This window comes from Styela clava, chromosome 1 (assembly GCF_964204865.1).
Source record: "Styela clava chromosome 1, kaStyClav1.hap1.2, whole genome shotgun sequence".
NCBI classification, from domain to species: domain Eukaryota; kingdom Metazoa; phylum Chordata; class Ascidiacea; order Stolidobranchia; family Styelidae; genus Styela; species Styela clava.
Genome location: NC_135250.1, coordinates 13,021,690 through 13,047,379, shown reverse-complemented (window position 1 = coordinate 13,047,379; position 25,690 = coordinate 13,021,690). Strand labels below are relative to the sequence as shown.

Here is a 25,690-nt window from a genome sequence, read left to right as displayed (position 1 = left end):
CTGGAAATATACTGATTTTCAGCAGTAATTGAGAAAAGGAACAAAATAAATCTTTTGGCTTGTAAAATTAGTCTCAGTAAATAATCCTGTGTATTATTGGATTTGAAGCAATATCAACTTTGTACCAAAAAACTGCTATTTTTTGTCATTTTCTAGTAATGCGAAATGTTCTTCCAACACCTGATGCTTGCCGATCAAATCCGTGCAAGAATGGTGGAAAGTGTAATAACGTGCGGTATGGATATGGATACAAATGTACTTGTCTCGCAGAATATACCGGAAAGGACTGTGAAATCAAGATAGGCATGTACTCTGTTTATTATTTACCCCAAACTTCAAATTAGATTGGACAACCACATACATACCAGTCATATTGTGCCTAATAAACGTTTAATAATTACACATGGGTTTGAATCCGAACATCGAACTTGTTATCATTGTTTGCAAAGTTTCAAACATCAAATATTGTTTGAGTTTATTTTTTCAAAAGAAATACAATCCTCGATTGGCTATTCCAATATGCCGATGCGTATCCTTTGATCTGTTAAAAAAGTAAATATCCAAAAAAGTTCTTTTCACCAGCCGCTACATAACTGAAGATAAGCCAAATATAATGTTTGAAGAGATCATTTTGATCTCGCTGGCTTCAGCATTTCGATGAATACATCATACTGTTGCCATTATTGTTCATTTTTGCAGCAAGTACATATTGAAAACTTTACTATACAAGTAATATAGATCTACGATACTTCACGTACAACGTGTTTTATTCAAAACTTTGCCTGATTGAATAAAAACTTTGTAAACGCGTTTGACTTACAAAATGCTACCTGGAAACTAGTGATTTCTATTTGCTGTGTCACGAGGTACTATAATAGTTATGTCAATTTGAATGATATATATTATGGCAATCTATATGTACTTTTGATATTAAATTGATAAATGAATGATATTCTAGTATTTGAATTATGAATTCGTGATTGGTCTGTTTTTTAATTGAAGGCGCCCTTTTATATTGAATGCATAATAAAAGGCGTTTTGAGCTCCCATGTTCCATTAAATTTAGATTAGAAATTGGCGAAAGAAACTCTTCATAAATGTACGTAGAGAAAAATCGACTCATTTCCAACATGTAATGATGATGTTCAGGATAAAAAGTTCTCGAATCTAGGCACAAACCCAAAGGTTTTGATTTTGAAAAAAGAACCTACTGGATAGCGTAGAGTGAAATCTAGTGAAAGTTTATAGACATTTTACCATCCGTGTTTCTTTTTATAGAAAAACCTGAACCAAAGGCCGAACCTTGCGAGTCTAATCCGTGTCAAAATGAGGCGACATGCACAAATGATGGCGATAATTACCGATGTCAATGTGTTGAGGGCTGGGAAGGAACAAATTGCGAACAAGGTATTTTCGTCAATGGGATTACCAATTTTTTTATCAAAAGTTTGCGTTTTGCTGGATAACAGAATGTAGAATAAAAAGCGACTCGGAATTCGCACCCTCTCCCTTTTATTTCCTAATCCCGAAGAGAGTGAATGTGAGCGACAAATAAACTTGCAGCTTTTTAATCTTGTGTGACTTTTACTTATTTTCATTAATATCAGATATTGATGAATGTTCATCGAATCCTTGCCAGAATGGGGGCAGCTGTGAAAATTTATTAAACAAGTTCAAATGTAACTGTCTTGGTGGCTGGGAAGGAGATACATGTGACAAAAGTAATTGATATTGTACATTTTTTAAATATATGATATATATATATATATATATATATGATATGTGGTAATTAAAGAATTGTTTGTGGAAAATATATTGTACACAGTACATAATGTGTTCTACTTCAATATAGTTTGATATGTATTAGTATAAGATATATCTACATTGCATTTGGTGAGCGTGTGGTAGTCTACTGAGAAATGAATACATATATTCTATACGTAGGCTACTGTGAACATATGATCTTTTAATGAAATCAATTCAAAACCACCAACAACCTCATATGTATCCCAGTAATTTTTTGATTAATTAATTAGTCTAACAATGTACAATAGTCTGGACTAAAACTAATAACTGAAATATTTTTGAATGCTAGAAATAGATGTCAATGAGTGTGAATCTGATCCGTGCTTAAATGGCGGATCTTGTGTTGACGGCGAGGACAAATTTACTTGTCAATGTACAGCAGGATGGACTGGTGTTACATGTGATACGGGTATGTTTCGTTTTGTTTCCGTTTATCTATTACCGCCTAGCCCTACTCTAAATTCGTTACGAATATTCAGATATTGATGACTGCTCACCCAATCCGTGCAAAAATGGCGGTGAATGTACTGATGGACTAAATACGTTTACATGCAATTGTAAGGCTGGGTGGACTGGTGATTCGTGTGATACTAGTAAGTACAGTTAACCATTATGAATTATTTATTATAACTTGACTGTCGACAATTCCCCATCTTTATTAATCACATGATAACGAATTCGTGATAACGGTGCCAGTACCGACAAAACCTTAAGCACAGAGTTCCCTTAGCAAAACGAAAAGGCATAATGGATGAAATATCGTGTCCCATATGACTCGGAAAAAAATTTGAATAATAAAAGTAATAGCCTCATGGCAACCGTTTCAATCAACCACATTTATTCCATTTATTTTCCCACTAACATCGAAATAAAAATTAGTTCATCGGATGAATACGTCTTTTGATAGAATGTCAAGGTGCGCAATTTTTGAATTTGATGACGTCATTACACACATAAAAACGAATCCCATATGATCCACAAATATTTTCAAGATAAATCAAAGTAATACCCTTCTAGCGACAACAATAATCTTCAACCACTGAAAATTTTAATGCAATTGGTCCAGCAATAACAAGAATTCTGACAACAGCAACATAATACCAAAACGATCTATAGATGAGTTCCGATTTTAGCAAGTTGTTCCGCCTTCCCGACCGGTAGACCTAAATGTCCCGGTTATGCAGTATGACAGTCATAAATATCTATTTTTATTTGATATCAATACAAATTTTTTTAACGGAGGCAGCTGGTTTGCAACTCACTCAACTAGATTAGATAGAGAGAAAAAAATAATTATATCATAGTTATGATATGAAGTATGAACCAAACGTTCATTTAACACCTAACTGTACTGTCGTTGAATCATTAAAAATACACAAAACATAGTGCAAGTTTTCTAAGTTCTAATGAGTTGAAGTACTTTTCATTATTTAGAGCAAAGACCAATAATGTATATTTTAATAAGATTCACAGCTACTTCTGATGCCCATTATCTGCCCGCAACGGTATGAAAAGTGTTAAGCTTCTACTGAGTCTCGGTAACAAACCTCGGTATGTTTGGCTTGCCAAATCTGCACTGTCCCGTATTTTTGCCCCAAATTCGTGTTCAATAACGACTCATAGTAAACTCATTGGTGTAAGAGCAGATATCTTATAAAAGTACATTTGACGCTGACCGCTTATATATGAATATTGGATATATATATATATCGGTTAGGTATCCATATTATGGTCGTTATATGCATTTAATTTTACGAACTTTTTTTCTATACAATGACAGAATCTATTAACTTAGTAGGACTGTATACACCTGATATTCTGATGTACCGATGCCAACTTTAACAAACGAAAATCGGTGTTTAAATAAGCAGTTGTGTACTTTTAGATATAGATGAATGTGCATCCGACCCGTGTATGAACGGTGGTGTATGCACCGATGAAGTTGACAAATTTTCATGCGAATGTAAATCTGGTTGGTCTGGCGACGTTTGCTCGACAAGTAAGATCGAGATTCCAATTTTGCTTGCTTTAGTCGATCCTGCAAGGTAGTTCTTTGAACTTTTCTTGTAAAACTTTCCAATCTCTCAGAGATGGCAACTCCAATGATCATCAACTACAACTTTTATTTGTTTAAATATTGCTGGGCAGATTCTATTATAAAAAGCTGGATGATGAGCGTGTTTGGTATCCTGTGGATTTCTTGATGCGAGATAAACGTATTCATACATTGTTGGCTGACAATCGCACTTACTCTTCAGTTTCTTCTCAGCATAGTATAGTATCGGCTATATAACATCACATGTTATAAAAACATACGACGGAAGACTGCATAAATCGGATATACGATGGGCCTTCGCCAGATGACAAAGCTTACTAGTTTGCCTCTTTGCTGACGTTGCGTAGTGATAGTACGTAGGCGAGTTAGACAATCGTCTATAGTTTTGGTAGCAACGTACTTTTTATACCCACTTTTAAATTATTTATATATATTTATTCCATTAACCTAAAGTATTTCTCGATCTTTGGGCAAATAATATTGAATGTGGGTACATGAAGTCAACTTGTTAACACGAGGCATATAACTGCAAGGTATTTGGGTCGTTTGCGCTGAATAAAACCATCACTTTTATAGAAAATTTTGCGGATGATTTCAACTTTTTACTCAAGTTTATAGAAATGAATTTTTGAAAATGAATGAGGCCCGATTTATTCGTGTGAATTTACATTCCAAAACAAACGATTCTGCCAACAAATCAGTGACCAGTGTAAGCGAAAAACATCAACTTGGCTAATGTCATTGTCGATATCTGGTATTTCATAGTCTAAATAATATGGGACTAGCAAAGAATACTTTATTTGAAACTGTAGGTTAATATATGAGGCACTTCTAATACTATTATTGTATTTTTAGCAGAAAAGCCTTATGTGTCTCCTTTGCTGTCTAGAAAGCATTGGAGATACAGTCGGATCTAACTGTATGTAGATATTTGTAACGTTGTCTATTTTAAGATATCGATGAATGTGCATCCAACCCGTGTATGAACGGTGGTGTATGCACCGATGAAGTCAACAAATTTTCATGCGAGTGTGAATCTGGTTGGTCTGGCGAGGTTTGCTCGACAAGTAAGCTATAATTAGCCACATGCAGCTTGCAGTTTTTGCTTTAGTCCACGTTGCTCACTGCTCAGTAGTAGGACTAGTAGCTTGAATTTTCCTCACGAAAACCTTCAAGCATTTTTGCGAAAAATATCTGCATAACACCAACGACAGTTTGATGCTTATCTCATGTGTGGTTGGACATTTTCTGTATCCTGAAGGCGGGTTTCCAAAAAAAACTTGATATGAGATTGGACAGATTTGTATTATTCTTCGGAGTTGCTAATGTGAGGTGAAATAGCATGCATGTGCGTCGAACACTTGTATCTCTTCTTCAATTTCTTTTCTGCGTAGTACTGGTGACAAATCACCTCATTATCAATTTGGAACCGTATGAAAAGATAGGTTGAATACCCTGATGCTATACAGAAGACGCAGGGCTTGCTAGTTTGCCTCCTTGCTGATGCTGCGTAGTAGCTTACGTTACAAGAAATAGGATAGCTATATCATTATATAATCCATAGCGAAGCCGTATAAAAAGATTGGTTGGAATACCCTGATGCTACAGAAGATCCAAAGCTTGCTAGTTGGCCTCGTTGCTGATGCTGCGTAGTAGCTCACGTTACAGGAAATAAGATAGCTAGATCACACTTTGCTTTTCGTTATGAATTCGTTATTTTAGAGTAGTTTGGAAGGTTATTCAAAAAAAGAATTAGATACACTGTGCATCAATGCAATTAGATGATATTATGCTATGCAATGCAGAGTATTGGCACGCAGTCGCGATTTTGTTCTAGCTCAGCTTATTGCAAACAACACTTAAAAATAAGAAAGGTTTGATCCCTTTATTTAGATATCGATGAATGTGCATCAAATCCATGTAAAAACGACGGCGAGTGCACTGACGAAGTCAATAAATTCATTTGCAATTGTAAACCGGGTTGGTCTGGTGAAATTTGCTCGACAAGTAAGAACTGCTTTCAAAGCAACACATAAGCAAGTTTTTTTTTTGCCTGGTGGGTTATAAGCAGACAATTGTAAGTGTAAATGAATGACTACTCACATTTTTAGTGGCCTAACCAAAGGGGTTGACTTGTCATTCGAGTGTAAGTATTCTTTAATACACTAGTTACGGAGAAAGTTATTATAATTGCATTACAGCATCGGTAATACTTTATGGAATTTTGGTGAGTCGTGAATTCTCTCCATCTCCGTTTCAAGTATAACATACCTATTCCAATTATGTTAAGATATTGACGATTGTTCTCCAAATCCATGCAAAAATGGTGGAGCTTGTAAAGACAAACTGAATGATTTCGAATGCTCTTGTAAATCTCCATGGAGTGGGAAGACATGTGATAAGAAGGAAGAATCTGTTCCAACACCGAAACCAACTCCTAAACCAAAACCAGGTGATCATAGGGAATAAATGTGGCAATCACTCTTTATTGTCGAATACAATTATAAAATCGTGAGATGTTGTTGAGAAAATTCGGCTTCAAAAATTTCAGCTACAAAGTTTATTATACGATAGTATTCGTTGACCTATTTTCAGTCCCGAAAAATATTTTAACATTGAGTCAAAACTCTTACCTTCGGAAAATGTTATTTGATGATTGACTCTCTCAAAAATTGAATAACACTTAAGCGATCCCTTAGATCTAGGACAGTGGTTCTCAACCTTTTACTGACCGCGTACCACTTTACTGATTTTACTCTGTCCGCGTACCACCAAAAAAAAAAAAACTTTTTGGGCGTGGGGAACAATGGCACAAGACAAGTTCTATGGGAGCATTTATTAATGTGACACTACATTTTTTGTGATCTAATTCGCAAGACGACGAAAACACGCCCATCTCTATTCGTTCGTGAACAATAGCAGGCGATCTTTAAAGACTAGGCTGGTCCATAGAACGTTTCTCCGATCCTTGACCCCAGACAAATTCTTCCTGTACTTCACTATTGCAAAAAATTTTATACTTATTTTGAGAATGTTTCGATGTGTTGGCGCTTGTTTACGTGTTTAAAACCCTCACGTGACGCTTACAGGCACTGATAGTTTAGACTAGTCTATCGCAGCTATTGCGAGATTTTTTGACTACAGCAAACAAATTAATGCTTCTTTGAAGACATAATCAAGATATTTAATTCACAAATATTTTTTCGAAACACGACTGAAAACCCCCAAATCTACAAAAACGATGCAAATGTTTACTTTACAACCATACTTAAATATCTGCCTGGAGGACAGAAGTGTCTGAACGGCTGCAGAAATTGCAATTGTTACATCATTGTTGACTTTTTGTTGATTGGTTATGGTTATGGAAATAAACAAGGTAATTGATGCCCGGGAAAAGATGCATAAAGGCCGTACAGCGAATACATAGAGTATGGAAGATAAAGCGTTGTCGGCATATTTTAGCGAACTCAAAAGTTTAATTGTTGCAATTCAAACTGCTCGCGTACCACCTGAACATGTTCCGCGTACCACTAGTGGTACGCGTACCACAGGTTGAGAACCACTGGTCTAGGACCTAGGTCATTTGTGTTATATTATGAAGACTTATGCATCAGGTATAAATATCTCTTCAGCTACTCACAGGTGAAACATTCTTTACCTTGACAATTTTGTATTATAATATGATTTCATCAGCACCTAAGTTTGTATTTCACGATCCTGGTCCACTAACGCTTGTTCACAAGATATAGAAACAGTACTCTCAATTTGAAAATTCACGACTATGAAATTCGCAGAACAATTCTACACGAATTTTCACGAGGTTGCGATTAACATTTGATAATAACTGTTTATACACCCCACTCTTCATGTACACATAATATCAAATCAATTTTAGAAAAGAAAAAGTATTGCGTTCCAAATCCATGCAGAAACGGCGGATCGTGCACTGAGAAAAAGGAGGATTTTGAATGCAAGTGTGATGACGGATGGGAAGGGAAAACTTGTGAATCGAAAGTTAAGGAACCAGAAAAGCAAGGTTTATATTATTATATAAATGATGGGTAATGAATTGTATTTTGCAGAAGCCACGGTGTTTTTGTTTCTTTTTCACTAATATCTTTTATTTTATTGTAAATGTTTTTGTGCATACGGCCCTCACTATTAACCTTTTTTGGCTATGCATTTGATGTTTAAAAAAAACGCACGTGAAATGTTTCACGTTAAGTTTCATATATGAATAAGTGCACAATTCGAACTTCTGTATTCATTTCATACCCGCATTCTCCTCCTTCGATTGATGACAATCGCGGGTATCCTGGAAGTGTCAAGGATGTTGCCTCTAAAGTCTAAAGCCACGATGACACCTCTAGTGATATAAGTCGTTTCTCAGAGTAACTGAATTCTCAATTATTTTTTCATTTCCGTTATGAGGACACAAACAAATTTCTAGATTTTGATCCAAACGATCCTTGTTCGTCTGCACCGTGCTTGAATGAAGCAGAGTGCGTTGATATGGGAGACGGAACCGTGTTTTGTATTTGTCAAGATGGATTTAGTGGAGATTTCTGCGAGGAAGGCCAGAATATAAAATAATAGTAGTAGCAATAGTTCATCGGTTTTCGTAGAATAACTTCTAGTATTCGAAGACAAAGGTTAGAGCAGATTTTATATTAGTAGTAGTATAGTCTGTTTTTGTTGTGTGAATGAATTAAGCTTATATCTAATTTTTATCTCTATGGTTCGTTTATTTTTGTCATATATAATATGATATATATATATAAAAATTGGCATTAACAAACCAAAATACTACGTATTTAAAAAAATATTTTTATTCATGTTTCCAAACTAATGAAACACTGAAACACTGGACTTTTCTAAACTGTGCGACAAATAATGCAAAATCAGATCAAAATTTAAAAAATAATTATGAACTAATGATAGCCTTTTCCATAAGACATACCTTGAATATTGTTTGGCCATGGCACGTAATTTTTCCGCGTTGGAAGTGTTTCAAATGATTGTGGTTTGTCCAAGTCTTGATATACAAATTATTTTCATGTGCACATGTTTCAATGCACATGAAACTGAAAAAAATGCTCAATACCTAATATAGTCATAAAAAATCTTGCGTAAAGAGACATCAATCTATGTCATATGTCGTTACACGAGCAATAATATTTTTGTATTTTGATGTGATACGAAAAAAGAAATGAAAAATTTTGTTTAGTTTTTGGATAATGGCATTTTTTTTTGCTTTAGAAGGCATTTAGCGTATTATCATTATTATAATTAGTATATTTCATTAGAAAATTTCAGTCATTTCGTCGAGAAATTTGTAGAGAACAGATACAGATTAGATGCTCACTAGATGGTAGTATATCCAATAAATTAGTCGTGTTTTTTATCATATATTTTTAATATGAAACGACTTTTATACTAAGAAGCATTAGTTAAAATGTATATATTTATAATATAAGGTCAGTCTATAAATTTTCAATTAAAATAATTCATGTGAAAAATTCTCTATTCTTTCACTCTATTCAATAGGGTCGTAAGCTATTATTTTAAATGAGTAGCGTTTCTATATTTTATTTTATATAAATTCATCGATGTAATGTATAATATATACAGGAGAAAACGTTTGTATTCCAAACCCATGCAAAAACGCTGGCACATGTATAGCGTGGCACGAAAGTTACACTTGTACTTGTGCTGCTGGATGGACGGGAGAAAACTGCGATAAAGGTACCACATCATATCGGTACCATAAGCGTCTCTTAATTAAAATTTTAATGTTTATATGTTGCATCGAAAACCGCACCATGAGATCTCACTCTTTTGCTAGTAATTTTCTTTTCTTTATTGCTATAATTGTAGTAACGTAACTATGAAAATTCATATTTATTGTGCATAATGTTTGGCGCTTCACGCCATTGTGTGTATATTCAAACTTTTTATTGCGATATTATTTACAAGTTTTATTACCATTTCGTATTTTTTCTTGTATCTTTTCTGTTTCATAGATGTGAATGAATGTGCTTCAAATCCATGTTCAGAAGATCTTGAGTGCATTGATAAAGTCAACAGTTATTTATGTAGAAAAGAATGCAACCCAGGATTTACTGGAGACGACTGTGAAATTGGTATATTTTAATAAAATGTCTTCACAAATGATTTTACGTAAACAAACAAAAAAAAAAAGACGTAAAAGACACTGAAAAAGGTACTCATGTAGTATGTGAACCAAGATGGCAGACACCGAGACGTAGTATGTGTACCCGGTTAGGGTTAGGCCATAATTACAGGTACAAATACTACGGGACTCACTTGGCTAGTCTTCGAACTCGTAATAGAACTAATATAAAAAAAATTGGAATAAAATTATGTCCTAACCCCAACCTGGTACACATACCTCGTTCCGGTGTCCGCCATCTTGGTTCACATACTACGGGAGCGCCCTGAAAAAATGTCATGTTAATAATGTAAGAAAACTAACGCAACAGGATACCGTGATACAAAATATTTTGCATAAAACCAACGTGGTAAAATATTTAATATATCAATCTCATGATTACGAGAATCATATGGTTGGATATATAGAATATCTGATCAATATGCGTTTCCCATGTGTACTACTTACTATATTGATGGCTATTGATCAACATATGTATGCAATGATCCGGCCCGGTATCTTCCACCGAATACCGCAAAAATCATAATCAGGGTCGGATTTACATTTAGGCAAAGTAGGCTGAAGCTTATGGGCACCAACAATCAATTTTGGACTATCATTTATTTTTAAATTTTACAGTTTTCTCCAGAATATAACTGATTTAAATTTTATAAAACTGATAATTGTTTAATTTTTTTACATCAGGTTAATAATTCTTGTTCCAAATGTTTACCGTTTAAAAAGTAATCACGGCCAAGCAAATGAATTTGTTTAAATTTGAAAAGCTCTACCTTAACAAAATCGGGTAATTCAAATTAATTGAAAAAATATATTAATGGCGTCATAATTGTGGTGGGCCTATTATGGCGTCATACTTGATTCCGTTTGCCCAATGACGTCATTATTATAGAGGGGCCTCATGGCCTTCCATCGTCTTAATCCGGCCCTAATCATATTGTGAATTGAACATAAATGTTTATATATTTTACTATGAAAGTTAGTGTGTTTTTCATTACGTTTAGACATAAATGAGTGTGATAGTGCTCCATGCAAAAACGGAGGGAAATGTATTGACGAGGAAAATAAGTTCCTTTGTAAATGTGACACTGGATTTTCAGGATTATTTTGTGGTGAGTTGTAATGTCATGCTTGTTATTACTGGAACTTCCTTTAAATATCAAAAGTAAACAATGGTATTAGTTAACCAAGAACACTGACCATTCCAGGCTACTTTCAGAAGACAAATTTCAATCGAAATACTTTGTCGATTCAAAACGAATTTAAAAAAAATGTTTACCGCAGGTTGTAAAGACCAATGCATTAAAATGAGCGTTTATCCTTAATATTGTGTCTTCTAATCTTTTACCCATAACAAACAAATACCAACAATGCCTTGTAAACGCACAAAAATTCTGTAGTGAAGAGCTATTCAAATTTTTATTCACGTGCAAGATGGAGCAATTGAAATTTATCTTTTAAATTCCGCGCAAATAATGATATTGCCCACAGACTTAAAAAAGCGTTTGGTTCGAGATCAATTCGGAGCGACGTGTTGTATTTATATCAGTCACACAAATGTCCGCTGCATATGTGAGTAAAAGTGCGCACTCACAGGTTACCTATCACCCTATTGAGCAGACAATGTCTATACTTTAATACTAATTTGAAAACTGTAAAATCATATTTTTTGTTCATTACAGAAATTTCTAATCCATGTGAAGGCGACCCATGTAAAAATGGTGGTACCTGCCACAAAAGTTCCAGTTTGAAAGCAAATTCGACTGGATTCATTTGTGCTTGTAATTTGGGTTGGTCTGGCGACACCTGTCAAGAAGTGGTTTGTGAGTCAAATATTTCGTTTACTTTATCAAAATAGATACAAGAGAGCAATGGTCAAATACGAAAGCCCAAACGAAGTACCACGCGTATAAAATCTTTTATAGTACCGGTACATAGTCTTCCCAACTTCGACTATCCATCTGATCGCAACGAACGCGGCCGTGGAACCGACACAAGGTGCATAATTTTCAATTATGATCCCGTCATCGCCCACGGGAAAACGAATCTCACTGGGGAGAGGGAGGAAAGGGAGAGGGAGGATTCGCTGTATAATTAAGCTTGCAGATATAGTACTGTAGCGTTAAATTAATATCATAGCCTACATTTTGATACTGGACACTTGATTACTGGATTATGAATGATTGAAACTCTTCAGCATTTGGGGTGGAATCTGTCAACTGAAAGCTCAACATCATTTTCGAGTTGTGGATTCAAGAACAACTGAGATGTCGTCTACTACAAAATCATGCGATGTTCCTCCAAACCCCCCAAAGCGTAAAAGTCCCACCGACCGTCAAGTTGCCAGTTCTTCAGCAATGGCTGACATAACCGATCAAAACATCTCCAACCTAGTCTCTGTACTCGAGAGCACTATTCTTAAGACCCTGCGACTGGAAATACCAGCATTAATTGAACAACATATCGAAAAATTAGCTATGGATATTTCATCAACAACACCTACTAGTAAATGCATCCAGGAATCTCTATCATCTCTGGATGAGTCAATGAGGCAAGTTAAGACCCAGTTATCCTCGATCAGTGTTATCAAAGAAGAAGTTGGGGAGATAAAATCAAGCCAAGTCTTTATTGCAAAAAAATTCGATGAATTGAGTGCCAATTACAATGAACTCAATACCATTACAGCCAAAAACAACAAAAGAATTCGCCAACTGGAAAGAATTGTAGAAGATCTCGAAGAGGAGGTTGATATTCTTACAGAACGACAAAACGACCAAGAGCGAAGGTCAAGACTCAATAACTTAGAGTTCCATAATATACCATACACAGAAAAAGAAGATTGTGAAAACAAAATCATGAAAATAGCAGCTCGACTCAATATATCGCTACAACCTTTAGACATCTCAAATTGCCACCGAATGTCGAAAGCTAACACTAAAAAACCTTCACCAATTATTGTCCAATTTGTAAATAGGAAAACCAGGTATCAAATATTGAAAAACCGTCGCCATCTTAAATCAGCAAACTTTCATGAAGATTTTCCACAATTCTCAAGATCCACCACAATTTTCGTTGTCGAAAACCTCAGCGACTACAACAAGGACCTATTCTTCAAGGCGAAAGATCTGAAAAATAAGTGCGGATACAAATATCTATGGACGCACAATGGAAAGGTACTAATAAGAAAGAACACAATGACTGCTACCATCCATATTGAGAGTGATGCTGACCTTTCATTAATCAAGTAGGTCACTTAAACATAATTTGTACACTTTACAATGTACTCTTGGAAAAATTTATGTTTTCCTAAATATGGCTACTTGTCTTATACCACATTGCAATTATCTTTTGTCATCTTAAATGGCCAATTCTAGTAACTCTCAATTAGTTTTTTCCAGTGATGTCACAATGTGCAGTAATATAGAAGTTCATAATTTAAAGTCTATCCAATCTTTATCTGACTTAATAATTTTCCATGTAAATATTCGATCCCTACAAAAAAATATTGATGACTTGATAACTCTTTTAAACAATTTTCCATCTCCTCCCCATATAGTAGCAATAAGCGAGTCAAAATTATTAAGTGACAATGTTTCTAATATTAATATGGATGGGTATAGTTTCATACACATGCCTTCTACCACCAAAGCCGGTGGTGCTGGTGCTTTTATCCGTGACGACCTTACCTATAATGAAATTTCAATTTATAATCTTAATTACCCGAACTGTGAGAATGTATGGTTCGAAATCACTTTGGCCAGTACTGACAATAAATTAATCGTTGGTGTGATATATAGACACCCTCGAAATGATGTTCCTCATTTTACTGACATGTTGGAAACTTCTCTCGCTAAATTGGCAAACAAACAATTTTTGATAATTGGAGATTTTAACATCAACTTACTTTTAACACCTAGTAACGCTCATATTGCAAATTATGCCAATATGCTCATTTCACACAATGCCACATCCCTAATCACTGACCCAACTAGAGTTAGCCGTACATCAGCAACTCTCATTGATCATGTATATACAAATATCAGAAACCTAAAAATAGATTCCCACATAGTTCTGTCAGACATCACAGACCATTTTCCGATCATGTGCTGTCTGAGAGGCATCAAACCATCATACACATACAATCGCAGAATGTCAAGGGACATGTCAACATTCTCAATCGATTGCTTTCGTAGTGATGCAGAGGTAATTTTTGCTAATCAATTTGCTGAAATTAATTTAAATATCCAAAATTTTAATAGTGTTTTTGACGACTTTATAAAGTCATTTGTTCACCTAATTGATCGCCATGCCCCACTTCGACCACTTTCTCGGCGTCAGAAAAGGTTACAATCAAAACCATGGTTAACCAAAGGGCTAAACGCTTGTATTCGACACAAAAATAAAATGTTTAAAACTCACTTCTTGAAAGGTAACAGTTCCCAGAGCTCTTACTTTAAACAATATAGAAATATTTTGTCAAGAACCATAGATAAAGCTAAACAAATCTATTATCAAAATCTTATTGCTACAACCAAAGGTAATCCCAGGTCAACATGGCAAATAGTTGGCCAAATCACAAATGCAAAAAAGAAATTGAAGCATAAAATTGATGAAATTAATACTGAAAACGGTTGTATAACTAGAGATGAACTTTTAATCGCGACAGAATTTAACAAATACTTCTCAACAATTGGGTCCAGCCTGGCTGATAAGTTTTCCAATGATACAGCTAACTTCGAACCTTTTCTCCGCAATCGTGTGAGCCAATCCATCTTTTTGAGCTCATCCACCGCGAATGAAATTTTAATCGAAATACAAAATCTTAACGACAGGAAGGCTGTAGGACCAGACAACATCCCAGCGCGCTTCATCAAATTAGTTGCGGATATAATTGCCCCTTGTCTCTCAAGATTCTTCAATTCCTCGCTGTTACTTGGAATCTTTCCTTCATCTCTCAAAACCGCCCGGGTTATTCCTCTTTTCAAATCTGGAAATAAAAAATTAATTTCAAATTATAGACCAATATCAATCCTCTCAGCAATTGATAAAATGTTTGAGCGTTTGTTACATAAAAGACTCGCAAATTTTTTAACTAAATATGATGTAATAAATAAATATCAATTCGGTTTTCAGAGCAATTATTCTACATCACATGCCATTTTAGATACAGTATCATATATCTATGATAAATTGGAAAGAAAGGAGTATGTCAGTGCAACTTTTCTAGATCTAAAGAATGATACTGTGAATCATGACATCCTGATTTCTAAGTTGAGGCATTATGGTATACGGGGAATTGCAAGCAAACTCATTTCTAGTTATTTGAATAATAGATCTCAATATGTTCAAGTGGGATCATACTGTTCTTCTCCCTTACCGGTGACGCATGGAGTTCCTCAAGGTAGCTGTTTGGGCCCTCTCCTTTTTCTCGTATATATTAACGACATAACTTATTGCTCTTCATTATTTTCCAAATTGTTCGCTGACGATACTAATCTCCTTGACAGCGACAAATCTTGTGCAGTTCTTCAGTTGAGAGTAAATACTGAAATTGCAAAAGTGTCAAGTTGGATGAAAGCCAATAAATTAACACTAAACATTGAAAAATCAAAATCTATGTTAATATCTCCATACCAATGCAAATCGAAAAATGTTTTGAAAATCCAAATTGATAATAAAAAATTGGAAAATGTCCATTCCTTTAAATATCTTGGTATATACATTGATAGTAAAATGAAGTGGGATATTCACTTGTCCAACCTGGCCGTTAAATTATCCAAGTCTGTTGGAATGCTATACAAGCTTAGAAGATACACATCGCTTACCACCTTACGCATGATTTACTATTCCTTATTTCAAAGCCATATCCAGTATGGCATAATTGCTTGGGGTTCAGCTGATAAAACCTTATTACACCGCATTGAAATTATTCAGAACCGAGCAATTCGTGCAATTTCTGCTGCCAGTTATATTTCACGACTTAGTCCTATTTATCATAGTCTTAAAATTATTAAATTAGCAGATATTTATGAAATTGAGGTATTGAAAATAATGCACCAACATCACTGCAAAAAACTCCCTTCCGCTTTCACCAACTATTTTTTAAAACAGAGCAACGTTCACTCTTATGAAACGCGCTCCTCTGTCGGGTGCTCATATTATGTAAATCGCTTCAGCACCAAACGAACTCAAAACTCGATCAAATTCGTTGGTGTTAAATTGTGGAATAACCTCCCTAATAACATTCGATCCAGTAGTTATAATTCTTACAAACATGCACTGAAAAGCCTATATCTTGATGCCTATAGGCCTAGTTGTCATTGATCTGAAAACATTACCTTCTGTTGTTTTCTATATCCATCCATCTTTTTGAAACTTGCCATTTTCTTCTGTCTGCATATTGTGTCCTGGTATTTCCTTACTATTTTCAGCCCAGTGCAATCGACACGAAGTATGCAGATCACATAATTCATTCTGCACTAATCTGTAGAGCCAATAATTTACTAGCAATCGCTTTAACAGAAAATAGCCACAAATTCAACCCTAGCAGCAAACTCCCGTTGCTGGGTACGCCATCTTGGTGTAGACTGAACGCTGAGTCATAACGCTATTTCGCTGTGCTCCGTACTCAACGAGGCATAACCATTTTATAGATGTCGCTGTTGCGTCCGTCATGACATTCCGTGGTGTATTTTCGATTTGTTGATGTTTTTTATCTGTCTTGTTTTTTATTTAAAAGTAATCTTTTTTTATTCCAAAGTCATTGTGGCATTCCGTGGTTTATTTCGCATGTTTTGCCGCTCTTTTTCTTGTATGATTATAGCCTATTTCATGTTTGTTAATCATTCCACAGGGATTGTGGCATCCCGTAGTTACTCAGGTTTTTTTCTTGTTGTTTTTCATTTTTCGAATGATTGTGTCCAATTAAGCCAATGTGTAATATTGAGTTCTATTTATTTTGTATTATTTTTTTGTCTTTTGTATGATCGTGTTAATTTATTAAGTTAATGTGTAATATTGAGTGTCCCGTTTCTTATATTTGCTGCTTAATTTCAGCTACAAGGTGTCGCTGACTAGATGACTCTATGAGTCTTTTCGCGACTCCGCGTCAACTGCAACAAGCCGATATCCATTTGACATTTTGTTACATTATATTATTTATTCATTTTTCATATCGCGCATTGTTTTTTGCATGACGAAAATAAATATCTGAATCTGAATCCTACGCAGGGTAATCAGAGGTGCGGTAGCGAGCGTATTCTTAACGCTGAGCACGATTCGCACACCGCCGAGAAAACCAAATTATTTTACCCACAATTTCCCCAAAAATCATACTCTGAACAAAGCTGCAACTGTGGTGCATCGAATAGCATCTGCAGAATCAAAATGGAAGACCGCCGAGATGTGGGTTGAACTGCAAATGTTCAATAATATTGTAATGCGACTTTTTGCTTTGAATTGTTACAATCAAAATTTCTATCTTTCACAACTGACGACGAAAGATGATACAGTTCTTCTTTAAAGCTACACAATTTCACCTGCATTCTACGTGCTTGAAATGATTTAATTTGAATTTCTATATTTCAAATTTCCAGTGAAAGGATGTCGTAACCCAGACGATTCAAGCAAGGGATTGGTACCTTTTGGTGTTTCTCTTGAATTTTACTGTGGAAAAGGATTTGTATTGACAGGACCTAACATAATTACCTGCCAAGAGAGCGGTGAATTCACTCACGTTGTACCAGAATGCATAAGTGAGTTAGTCGCGATAAGCCAATGCTGTACAGTGTACGGTGTACAGATTTTTTCTTCAATCTACATTGTGTTACGTCCCACAGGTGATACAACCGACCCTTCAGCAGCGAACCAATCAGCTATGCAAGCAATAAAGTCGCCTATGGTGTTGAGCATGGTGGTAGCAGCGGGAGTTATTTTCATATTAATCGGGGTTTTTCTACTGTATATATTCTTCTTTGCGTAAGTATTTTTAGGTTCGACATTCCTTTCCTCTGATTGTACAAATTGGCATTCGGGTCGGTAAAATATGAGGTACACCCGAGAAAGTCCCAAAAGTATAATATATATATCTTATTATTCTTAAAATCACATAGCAGCAATCAAGTATAATTTTTGTTTGCAGGCCATGGAACTCGCCACGAAGAGAAGCCACGGAGTGAAATTGTTTTCTCCGTAATATAACATGACTTAAGTGGGATTTCAAAGATCAAAAAAGGCACAGGCCCCATCTACACATTGAGCGAGTATTTTGCAGAAATTGATTCTGTGGACGTAGACGCAGCTAAGCAAGCATGTCGTAATGATCACCCAAGTGCCTAACATTGTAGCTCCTAATTTTTTCTTTACTTTCTAGATTTAGAGATTACACCGGTAAACACACACTTTCATTTATTGTATATCACACTATAAAAGACATGCCATCATATAATACAATTGAACTTATGTTAATGTAATAAATTATAAATATAAATTATAAAAAAAATCCTATTCGTTTAAAAATTATGTAAGAAAACATTATTTATTCCATAATTTCGTCTGAGTTTTCGTCTGATTGTAATTCGTCGGAAATATCCTCTTCAGCGCCCATGTGCGGTGCTAAAGGGGCTGCTGCAGCCTGGACTTCAAAATTTGTCGTAGAAAGAGCAATTGCACGACGTGCCCCGCCGTCTCTGGAAACGTTATTTAATTCTCTGGAGACGCAGAACTTCTTTATGACGTCATGAGAAAGTCCACTAATTACGCAGCAACTCAATGCGCTTCGAAATATGTGCATTTCCCGTACCTCGTACCTATAGCATTGTATGAAAATCAAAGGGAACGATAAAATACAAAAATAAATAGTGAATATTTTGGTTATATTTTGTACAATTTCCTAATTATGAATCAAATTGTTACCCCGCAATTTCTCGGCAATTTTGTACAGTATAAGTATATAAATAGTTCGATTCAATTGTTTGAAACATATTTTGTTATCGTATATGAATGAGAAATTACCACTCGTTCGTAGTGTCGTCATAAACCTCTACGTCAGCGGATGTCTGATGCCCATTAAATCCACCAACTGCTATTATTTGATCATCAATTACATCCATGCCGAAGTTGGATCTTGGTTTATTCATTGTAGCAATGGATCTCCATGTATTAGTTACAGGACAGTAGGCTTCTGCACTTCTCAGCCGATTTATCCCGTCAAATCCACCGACTGCGTAAATCTTTCAAATATAGGTAATGTTATTAATACCAGAAAGTTGAATTGGCCAGTATTGCAAGTCGAGACTAAATTTTAAATCATTTGAATGAAGAAATTTTCTGTATTTGCCAATATGCGTCGCCATAACGTCATCACTTATATACAGGGTGGTCGCTAGAATAGCAGAAAATTTGAAGGTCAGATGAGATCTCGAATAAAAAGCATGCCTATTAATTCTTTTTTCAGTACGTTTTTATTTCTTTTAGGTTCTGGGTTGTTTTAGGTCGATACCTTTTAGGTTCTATTTGATTACTGTAATATTCTGTGTAATATAACATATGCCTATAAAAAAAACTTTGTAAAAGTTATTCTTTGTTAAATAAAAGCTGTTTGACAATTTTTTTGTTTTTCTAGCGACCACCCTGTAGTTGTGGTGAATATTTTGCGAATGTCTTTTCAACTTCTGTTTTTACATCGAATTATAGGTTTCTATAATGTAGTTTTGACGAACTTATTGAAACCTAAATCCGAAACAAAATCTAAGCCACACAACTCGCCATTCCGTGAAGAGCAATAATCGAGACTCCTGATCTTCTACTGCGCATAGGTGTGATGCGAGTCCAAGATAAACTGTCCAAATCGTAAAATTCCGCTGTGAATAAACACTCCTGACCATTGAAACCGCCAGATATATAAACCTTCAATGGTGCATGTAGAAAAATGAATATGTAAAGCTTTTGATGAACTTTTTTTCTAATCCAAAAATATGGTAATCGATTCGCTAATTTAAATTTGTCATGTTTCATTAAAGAATCCTTGTGATCCACATACGGATCAAAAAGTATATTGATTCAGGAGCAAAAAAGTTTGTTCAGCACAAGTCGCCATCGACATGTATCATTTTAACTAGCGATGTTTTATGAAATTAATTTATAAATAATATTTTGCTATATGTAAAATAATTTACAGCTGAGACAGTATGCCATAACTTTTCACGTGAGACTAAACAGCAGTAAGTTTACCGAAATGAAACAAAGTACAACTATGCCGCTCTTAGACTTAGACGATCAATTCTTGCCCTTTCGCGAATAAATTTCCATAATTTAGATAACTTAGACCCACCTTCCGTCCGCAGCATCTTGTTTTTCTAGTCTATTATGAATCTTACGTATTGATCGATACTGCATACTTCCGGTACTTTTGATCAGAATATAATCGCGGAAAGTCAGTTTTGATCCTAAGATTTTATTGGTTGCCCAGAAATTCACTTCATTTACAAACCTTATTGCCGAGAGCAGCCGCGCTAGCATCGCTGCGCCTCTCATTCATATCTGGTAAAATCGTCCATACTCGTTGGATAGGATCGTATGATTCTCCTGTGTTTAACCTGTAAAAATAGTTACTGAACTTGTTCATTTTTTCATATGCAATGAAAATTGAATTATGAATCTCCCGAAGTTTACTATTATTTTTATAATGATGATCCCGATTTTCGCCAGAACAAACTTTTAATTCGATTCGGGCGACTTACTTATATGTCGTCTGTTTTTTTTCACATTTATGTCACATATACGCATCTAATTTAAGATTGACCATAGGCTTAAAGTACCTGTGTTCCCCGTCCATTCCACCTAGTGCGTAAATGCGTCCTCCCATCATTGTAACGCTAACGTAACATCTTTTGTGAAACATTGAAGGTTCCTGCAAATAAATACCTATATTAAAAAACAACCAGAGAGCGATGCTCAAGTATATGGCCACGAAAGTTAAATCGGAGCTGTAGTCTACACCTTACCCCACAGTACCTTACGTATTCTACGTAGTACGATACGATAAAAAAAACGAAGTCGTGGAACCGCTACGAATAATTTTGATGAGGTCATCACACAAAATTTCGAAGTAAAAAACGAATCATATCGAGCCAACAAAAAGTTTTTAAAAAAATAAAAGTTATAGCCTTCTAGCGAAATACGAATACAATCCTTAAATACTGAAAATTTCGAAACAACCACTAGTTGAAAGGAAAAGAGATTTTTCAAAACAATAGGACGGAGAAAAATACCAACAACAACATAATAATAACAAAACGATCCTTAGGTACATTTCGTGTCCCAAAACGATTTGTATATACACTTCGTATTCAATAAGGAATATATATTATAAATTAAATAATAGCGGAAACTTCCGGCGAATATGTTTCAGGAAATATCTTCTTCATTTTACATACTTGAATCCAGTCGTTAGTCTGAACATTGAATTTCCTCATGGTGTTGAAATAATTGACGCCGTCGAATCCCCCAATGATGTACACGCATTTATTGAGATACGCAACTCCATGATATGCTCTCGGTCGCTCTTCTACAAGCCCTGTAACAATACTCAGCAGAACAACCGAATTCAAAACAATTCGACTTCTGATATACGTTTTTTCAGGTATATTCAAACCAATAATCAGGAATTTTACTCGAACTGAAGGAAAATGCTCTGTCGGATTTTATTTTTTCCCGTTAAAACCTTCGCTCAATTTCTTTCTGCTCTTACGTTTAATTCAGATGTTTGTGTTTTAACTTAAACAATGGCTAATTTCGTGGTATTAGCCAAAAATGTATTCATTGCACAAGTCGCTATCATAAAAGAAACGATCATGAAATGATATCCTAAATTTTCGAATAACGCAACGTTAGTATAAAAATACTGTATTGGAAATTTTCGTTTTAGAAATTGAATATTCAGACTGGTAAAATTCACAATTATTTGGGTATTATACTTTATGGCTTTTCAAATATTTACTAAACCTAGAAGCTATTACTTTTAAAGAATGGTAAAACAGGTCGCATGAAACAAGTAATTATCACCACCTGGCATCGAGCTTATATTCACCCATGTTTCTGCTCTGGGATCGTACGCTTCTATTGCATTAGTAGAACAGCCGCCACTCCATCCACCAACAGCCAGCAGTATCTGTAAATGAGGCAGACGTACGTTTAGTTTAGCAAGGGGTAACAATTTTTATGTTATGAAATTGGAATTATTTTGTTAGCTGTAGATAAAAGAAAATTTACGTAATTTTGCTGAGAACCAGGGGCGTTGCCAGAAATTTTCAAAGGGGGGATTCTGACATTAATATTTGCCAAGTTAGATCGAAACAGCTAGCGGGCCCGCAGGAAACTTGTGTTTTCACGAGTCTTGACTCTTGAGGGTCTAAAAAGCGTTTCAAGCTACAAAAATGGCTATGTATGATACAGGAAGATGCTTTTATTTTTTTACGTTCCAAAAAAAGAGGGGGGGGGGTCGACCCCCAAAACCACCCCCCAAGCCCCCGATGGCTACGCCCAGATCTTAAAAAAAAAACTTTATGAGAACTAGAGTCTTGAATTGAATTGGTCATTTATAACACTCTTGAATAGTTACCTGATAATTTCAAGTTAAGTTTCAATACCTCGTTTGGTAACCTCGGTCTTAACAATCGATGGTAAGCATTTGAATTTGCCATGCGAATATCCGATTCCGGAGAATGTAAATCACACACAACCTGCATTGCTTCTTTTACCAGCACGCGACAGTCCTTTATGCGCTCCATTACAAGATCATTGCCTTTTATGGAAACATATTTTTGAAATAACCGTTCCATTGCTCTTCAAATAAGGACTATGGCGCTTAAGCCGAGTCAAATACTATCGTCGTTATTATCAGGAAGATATTTTCACTCCTGGACCTGGACACTTCGACTGGACTATTTTTATAAAACTCTTTTCGCCTTTTATACAGAAACTCTCTGGCGCTTCAACTGGTTGACGCATTTTAATTCAAATGCAATTTAATATCAGTGTTAAAAATATGTATCGCTCAGTTGGTACATCCTTCAGTTTTCTTAAAAAGTTTTCAACTCTACCTTTAACTTTTGTCATGAAGTATTCTGGATCCAGAAGCCCCAATCTAACACTCTGCAGAAGTTGTTGTAGATACTGAATCCGATTATGCCTGTCACTTCGTATCCACCTGCGATATAAATAATTACAAATAAAACAAGAGAGCTGTGCTCAAATATATGGACACGTTAACCAGAGCGAAGCAGTATTTACCTTTGACGCCACCGGTACCCACAAAAAGTTTCGCGTAGAAATAATTTACAGAATCAAACCGGACAGCCAGTGTTCCCATGGATAAAATAATACAGCGAAATTTTAGACGAAATATCAGATTTCATGCGGAATTTAGAAATAAATAAAAGTAATAGCCTTCTAGAGAAAAATTTTATCTTTAACCACTGAAAATTTCAAAGCAATTGGTCCAGTATTCGAAGAGAAAAGCGATTTTTTAAAAATGATGGAGACAAATAACAATAACAACAAAATTTTGAAACGATCGTTATGTCCACTAAACGTGTCCAAAAATAAATAGTCAAAATACGATGCTCAATGCTTCCCAAGCAGATAACGATTAATATACTCAATCTATATAATAAATGAACTGAGTACATGAACTGACCTGAAAACAGCTTCACACACAATCTCTTCAACACGTACATTTAACCTATCATCTGAAATCAATGCATACACCTCATCATATGACAACAATAAATATTCAGGACTCTTCTTAGACATTTCTTCGAAATTGTTCAAAATATATTCAGTTGCAGCTTTTTGAAGTTTGGCGCAGAAAAACCATCTTTGAAAAAAAAAATTTAAAATTGCGAAATAAAGTAACTTCTCCAGATTATTGTCACAAATCATATGCATTCATTAATGATAAGATAAATAACATAACAGCGCAAAATTTAGAATACAGTCATTATGCTCCTCTGTTTTATTTCGACACACAAAAATCCATTTGGAAATTTTATTTGAACTATGAATAACTTTGGAATAAACTGTTAAGTTCATCGGACCTGCTAAAACACAAAACATATTAAAGCAACGATGCTTTCGTTAGACCGATTGCAACTCTAAGGAACGCACCGCGTACATTTGAGCATGTACTGAGACTTTCGTCTCTCCGGCTGTGCCCAGCTAAACATTTGATATCGTTGAGTTATCATGCGAGGGAAAAACCAAAAGCGGTCTTGCTATCAAGTTAAAATTTTCCCTTTGTAAATATGAAATCGAAAATTAGTAAAACTTTGGCATCTATTTGACAAATTTGCGCTTTGTCGTATATACACACATATATATATATATGCAAATCTTTACGAGTTTAAACCTCTATCGTAAAAGATAGGCATCGAACACTACCACCATTATTACATGAAGTGAAACGTTCATAGAAAAAAAGTAAGGAAGGAAAGGTGTACATTCTGCCTAAAGCTGAATGAGGAATGCTGCGTATCAGCCTAATGTGTTCATGAAGTTTTTTTTTCAACAAACTGGTAAATAACGTTGGGAACTTACTCCGCATATTTTCGAATTCCGACACAGTTTGTTGCAGATAGTTGCCGTTTTAAAAAAGAACAACATTTTTCTTTCACAAACATAATTTGAAACTGGTCAGCTGCTGGAAGTAATTCTTGAACATTGTGAGCAGTGATAACAACCTAAACATTATTGATAAAGGGATATCAGGATAGGATATCAGGCAAAGGATATCAGCAAATATCAGACTATGAGAAAAATATATATATATAAAATCTCGTTTCTTGAAACGTGGAATTAATTAACATGCTATTTTAACTGACGAAATATATCGGCATCATATTATTACTAGATCAAGCTGATTCATTTTTCATGTAAAGAACATGTAAAGAAATAGCCTAAATAATTAGTTAAAGTGTAAGAATCCGCAGGGGGTGGGGGGGGGGGGTATATTCACTTGGCTAACACAAACAGTCCCCGAACTCCCAATAGAACTGAAGTAAGGAAAATCGGAATAAAATTATGGGCTTACCCTAACCTGGTACACATACTATGGGAGACCCCATTAGTTCGGGCCGTGCATTACATGTCAGAGCGAATATTGGAAAGTATAAGCAATAAGAGGTGGTGGTTTTCTTTACCTGCCCCGTATATGCAAAATTGAGTAACGATGACATCATTTCTGGGGAGATTCCAGGGATCTCTATTTCTTGTTTATCACTGCTTTTCCATCCCCCAACAAAAAGAGACCTGTATTCAGAAAAAGTAAACACAATGAGAAATATAAAACAGAACTGTTATATAGGGTTACCGAAAAAAGTGAAGTTATTCAGCGCGTCTCATAATGCAAAAATACATACCTGAAATAGTCGCTACATGCGCACAGAACTAGCCTGTGAACTGGAAATCGGACATCTTCGACTCGCAGCACCACATCACAAAATAATCCCTGGTGTCGAAAATCGTTAAAGGTTAACCATGCATCACTTGATGGTTTCCATTCTTCTGTTGAAAACGAGGAGTTCGACAGGCTCGATTCTAAAGCCATAATCGAAACGAGTTTCGACACCCGAGGGCGCTCA

At 35.3% G+C, this 25,690-nt stretch overlaps 2 protein-coding genes and 1 long non-coding RNA gene across 6 annotated transcripts in view; 1 reads left to right on the top strand and 2 right to left on the bottom strand.

Annotated features, from left to right (window-relative positions):
- LOC120340754 (uncharacterized) overlaps positions 1-18,599 on the top strand; it is a 21,731-nt gene extending 3,132 nt beyond the window's left edge. Inside the window, exons 4-21 of one of the 4 annotated variants that reach the window (XM_078110057.1) lie at positions 157-303; positions 1,279-1,407; positions 1,608-1,721; positions 2,096-2,215; positions 2,286-2,399; positions 3,692-3,805; positions 4,816-4,929; positions 5,756-5,869; positions 6,153-6,314; positions 7,758-7,898; positions 8,313-8,438; positions 9,494-9,607; positions 9,886-10,005; positions 11,057-11,164; positions 11,735-11,875; positions 17,648-17,806; positions 17,891-18,029; positions 18,193-18,599. In XM_078110057.1, coding sequence (XP_077966183.1) covers positions 157-303; positions 1,279-1,407; positions 1,608-1,721; positions 2,096-2,215; positions 2,286-2,399; positions 3,692-3,805; positions 4,816-4,929; positions 5,756-5,869; positions 6,153-6,314; positions 7,758-7,898; positions 8,313-8,438; positions 9,494-9,607; positions 9,886-10,005; positions 11,057-11,164; positions 11,735-11,875; positions 17,648-17,806; positions 17,891-18,029; positions 18,193-18,229 — 2,213 coding nt within the window. In that variant the 3' untranslated portion in view covers positions 18,230-18,599. The remainder of the gene's footprint in view (positions 1-156; positions 304-1,278; positions 1,408-1,607; positions 1,722-2,095; positions 2,216-2,285; positions 2,400-3,691; positions 3,806-4,815; positions 4,930-5,755; positions 5,870-6,152; positions 6,315-7,757; positions 7,899-8,312; positions 8,439-9,493; positions 9,608-9,885; positions 10,006-11,056; positions 11,165-11,734; positions 11,876-17,647; positions 17,807-17,890; positions 18,030-18,192) is intronic. The other 3 variants (XM_078110061.1, XM_078110067.1, XM_078110071.1) reach the window with 3 other exon arrangements.
- Positions 13,661-16,796, bottom strand: LOC144419894 (uncharacterized). The gene is made up of 3 exons (XR_013474351.1): positions 16,391-16,796; positions 15,430-15,597; positions 13,661-15,039 (listed from the first exon to the last, which is right to left on the bottom strand). It is a non-coding gene; the product is annotated as an uncharacterized LOC144419894 (long non-coding RNA).
- On the bottom strand, positions 18,442-25,690 carry LOC120346340 (kelch-like protein 10). Its single transcript, XM_039416054.2, has 13 exons — positions 25,469-25,690; positions 25,250-25,358; positions 24,648-24,790; positions 23,749-23,928; positions 23,153-23,259; positions 22,700-22,854; positions 22,119-22,221; positions 21,488-21,627; positions 20,870-20,961; positions 20,542-20,647; positions 19,818-19,958; positions 19,065-19,282; positions 18,442-18,859 (listed from the first exon to the last, which is right to left on the bottom strand). Exons 1-13 carry the CDS (start codon positions 25,654-25,656, stop codon positions 18,589-18,591), a joined length of 1,953 nt encoding a protein of 650 aa, XP_039271988.2. The 5' UTR covers positions 25,657-25,690; the 3' UTR covers positions 18,442-18,588.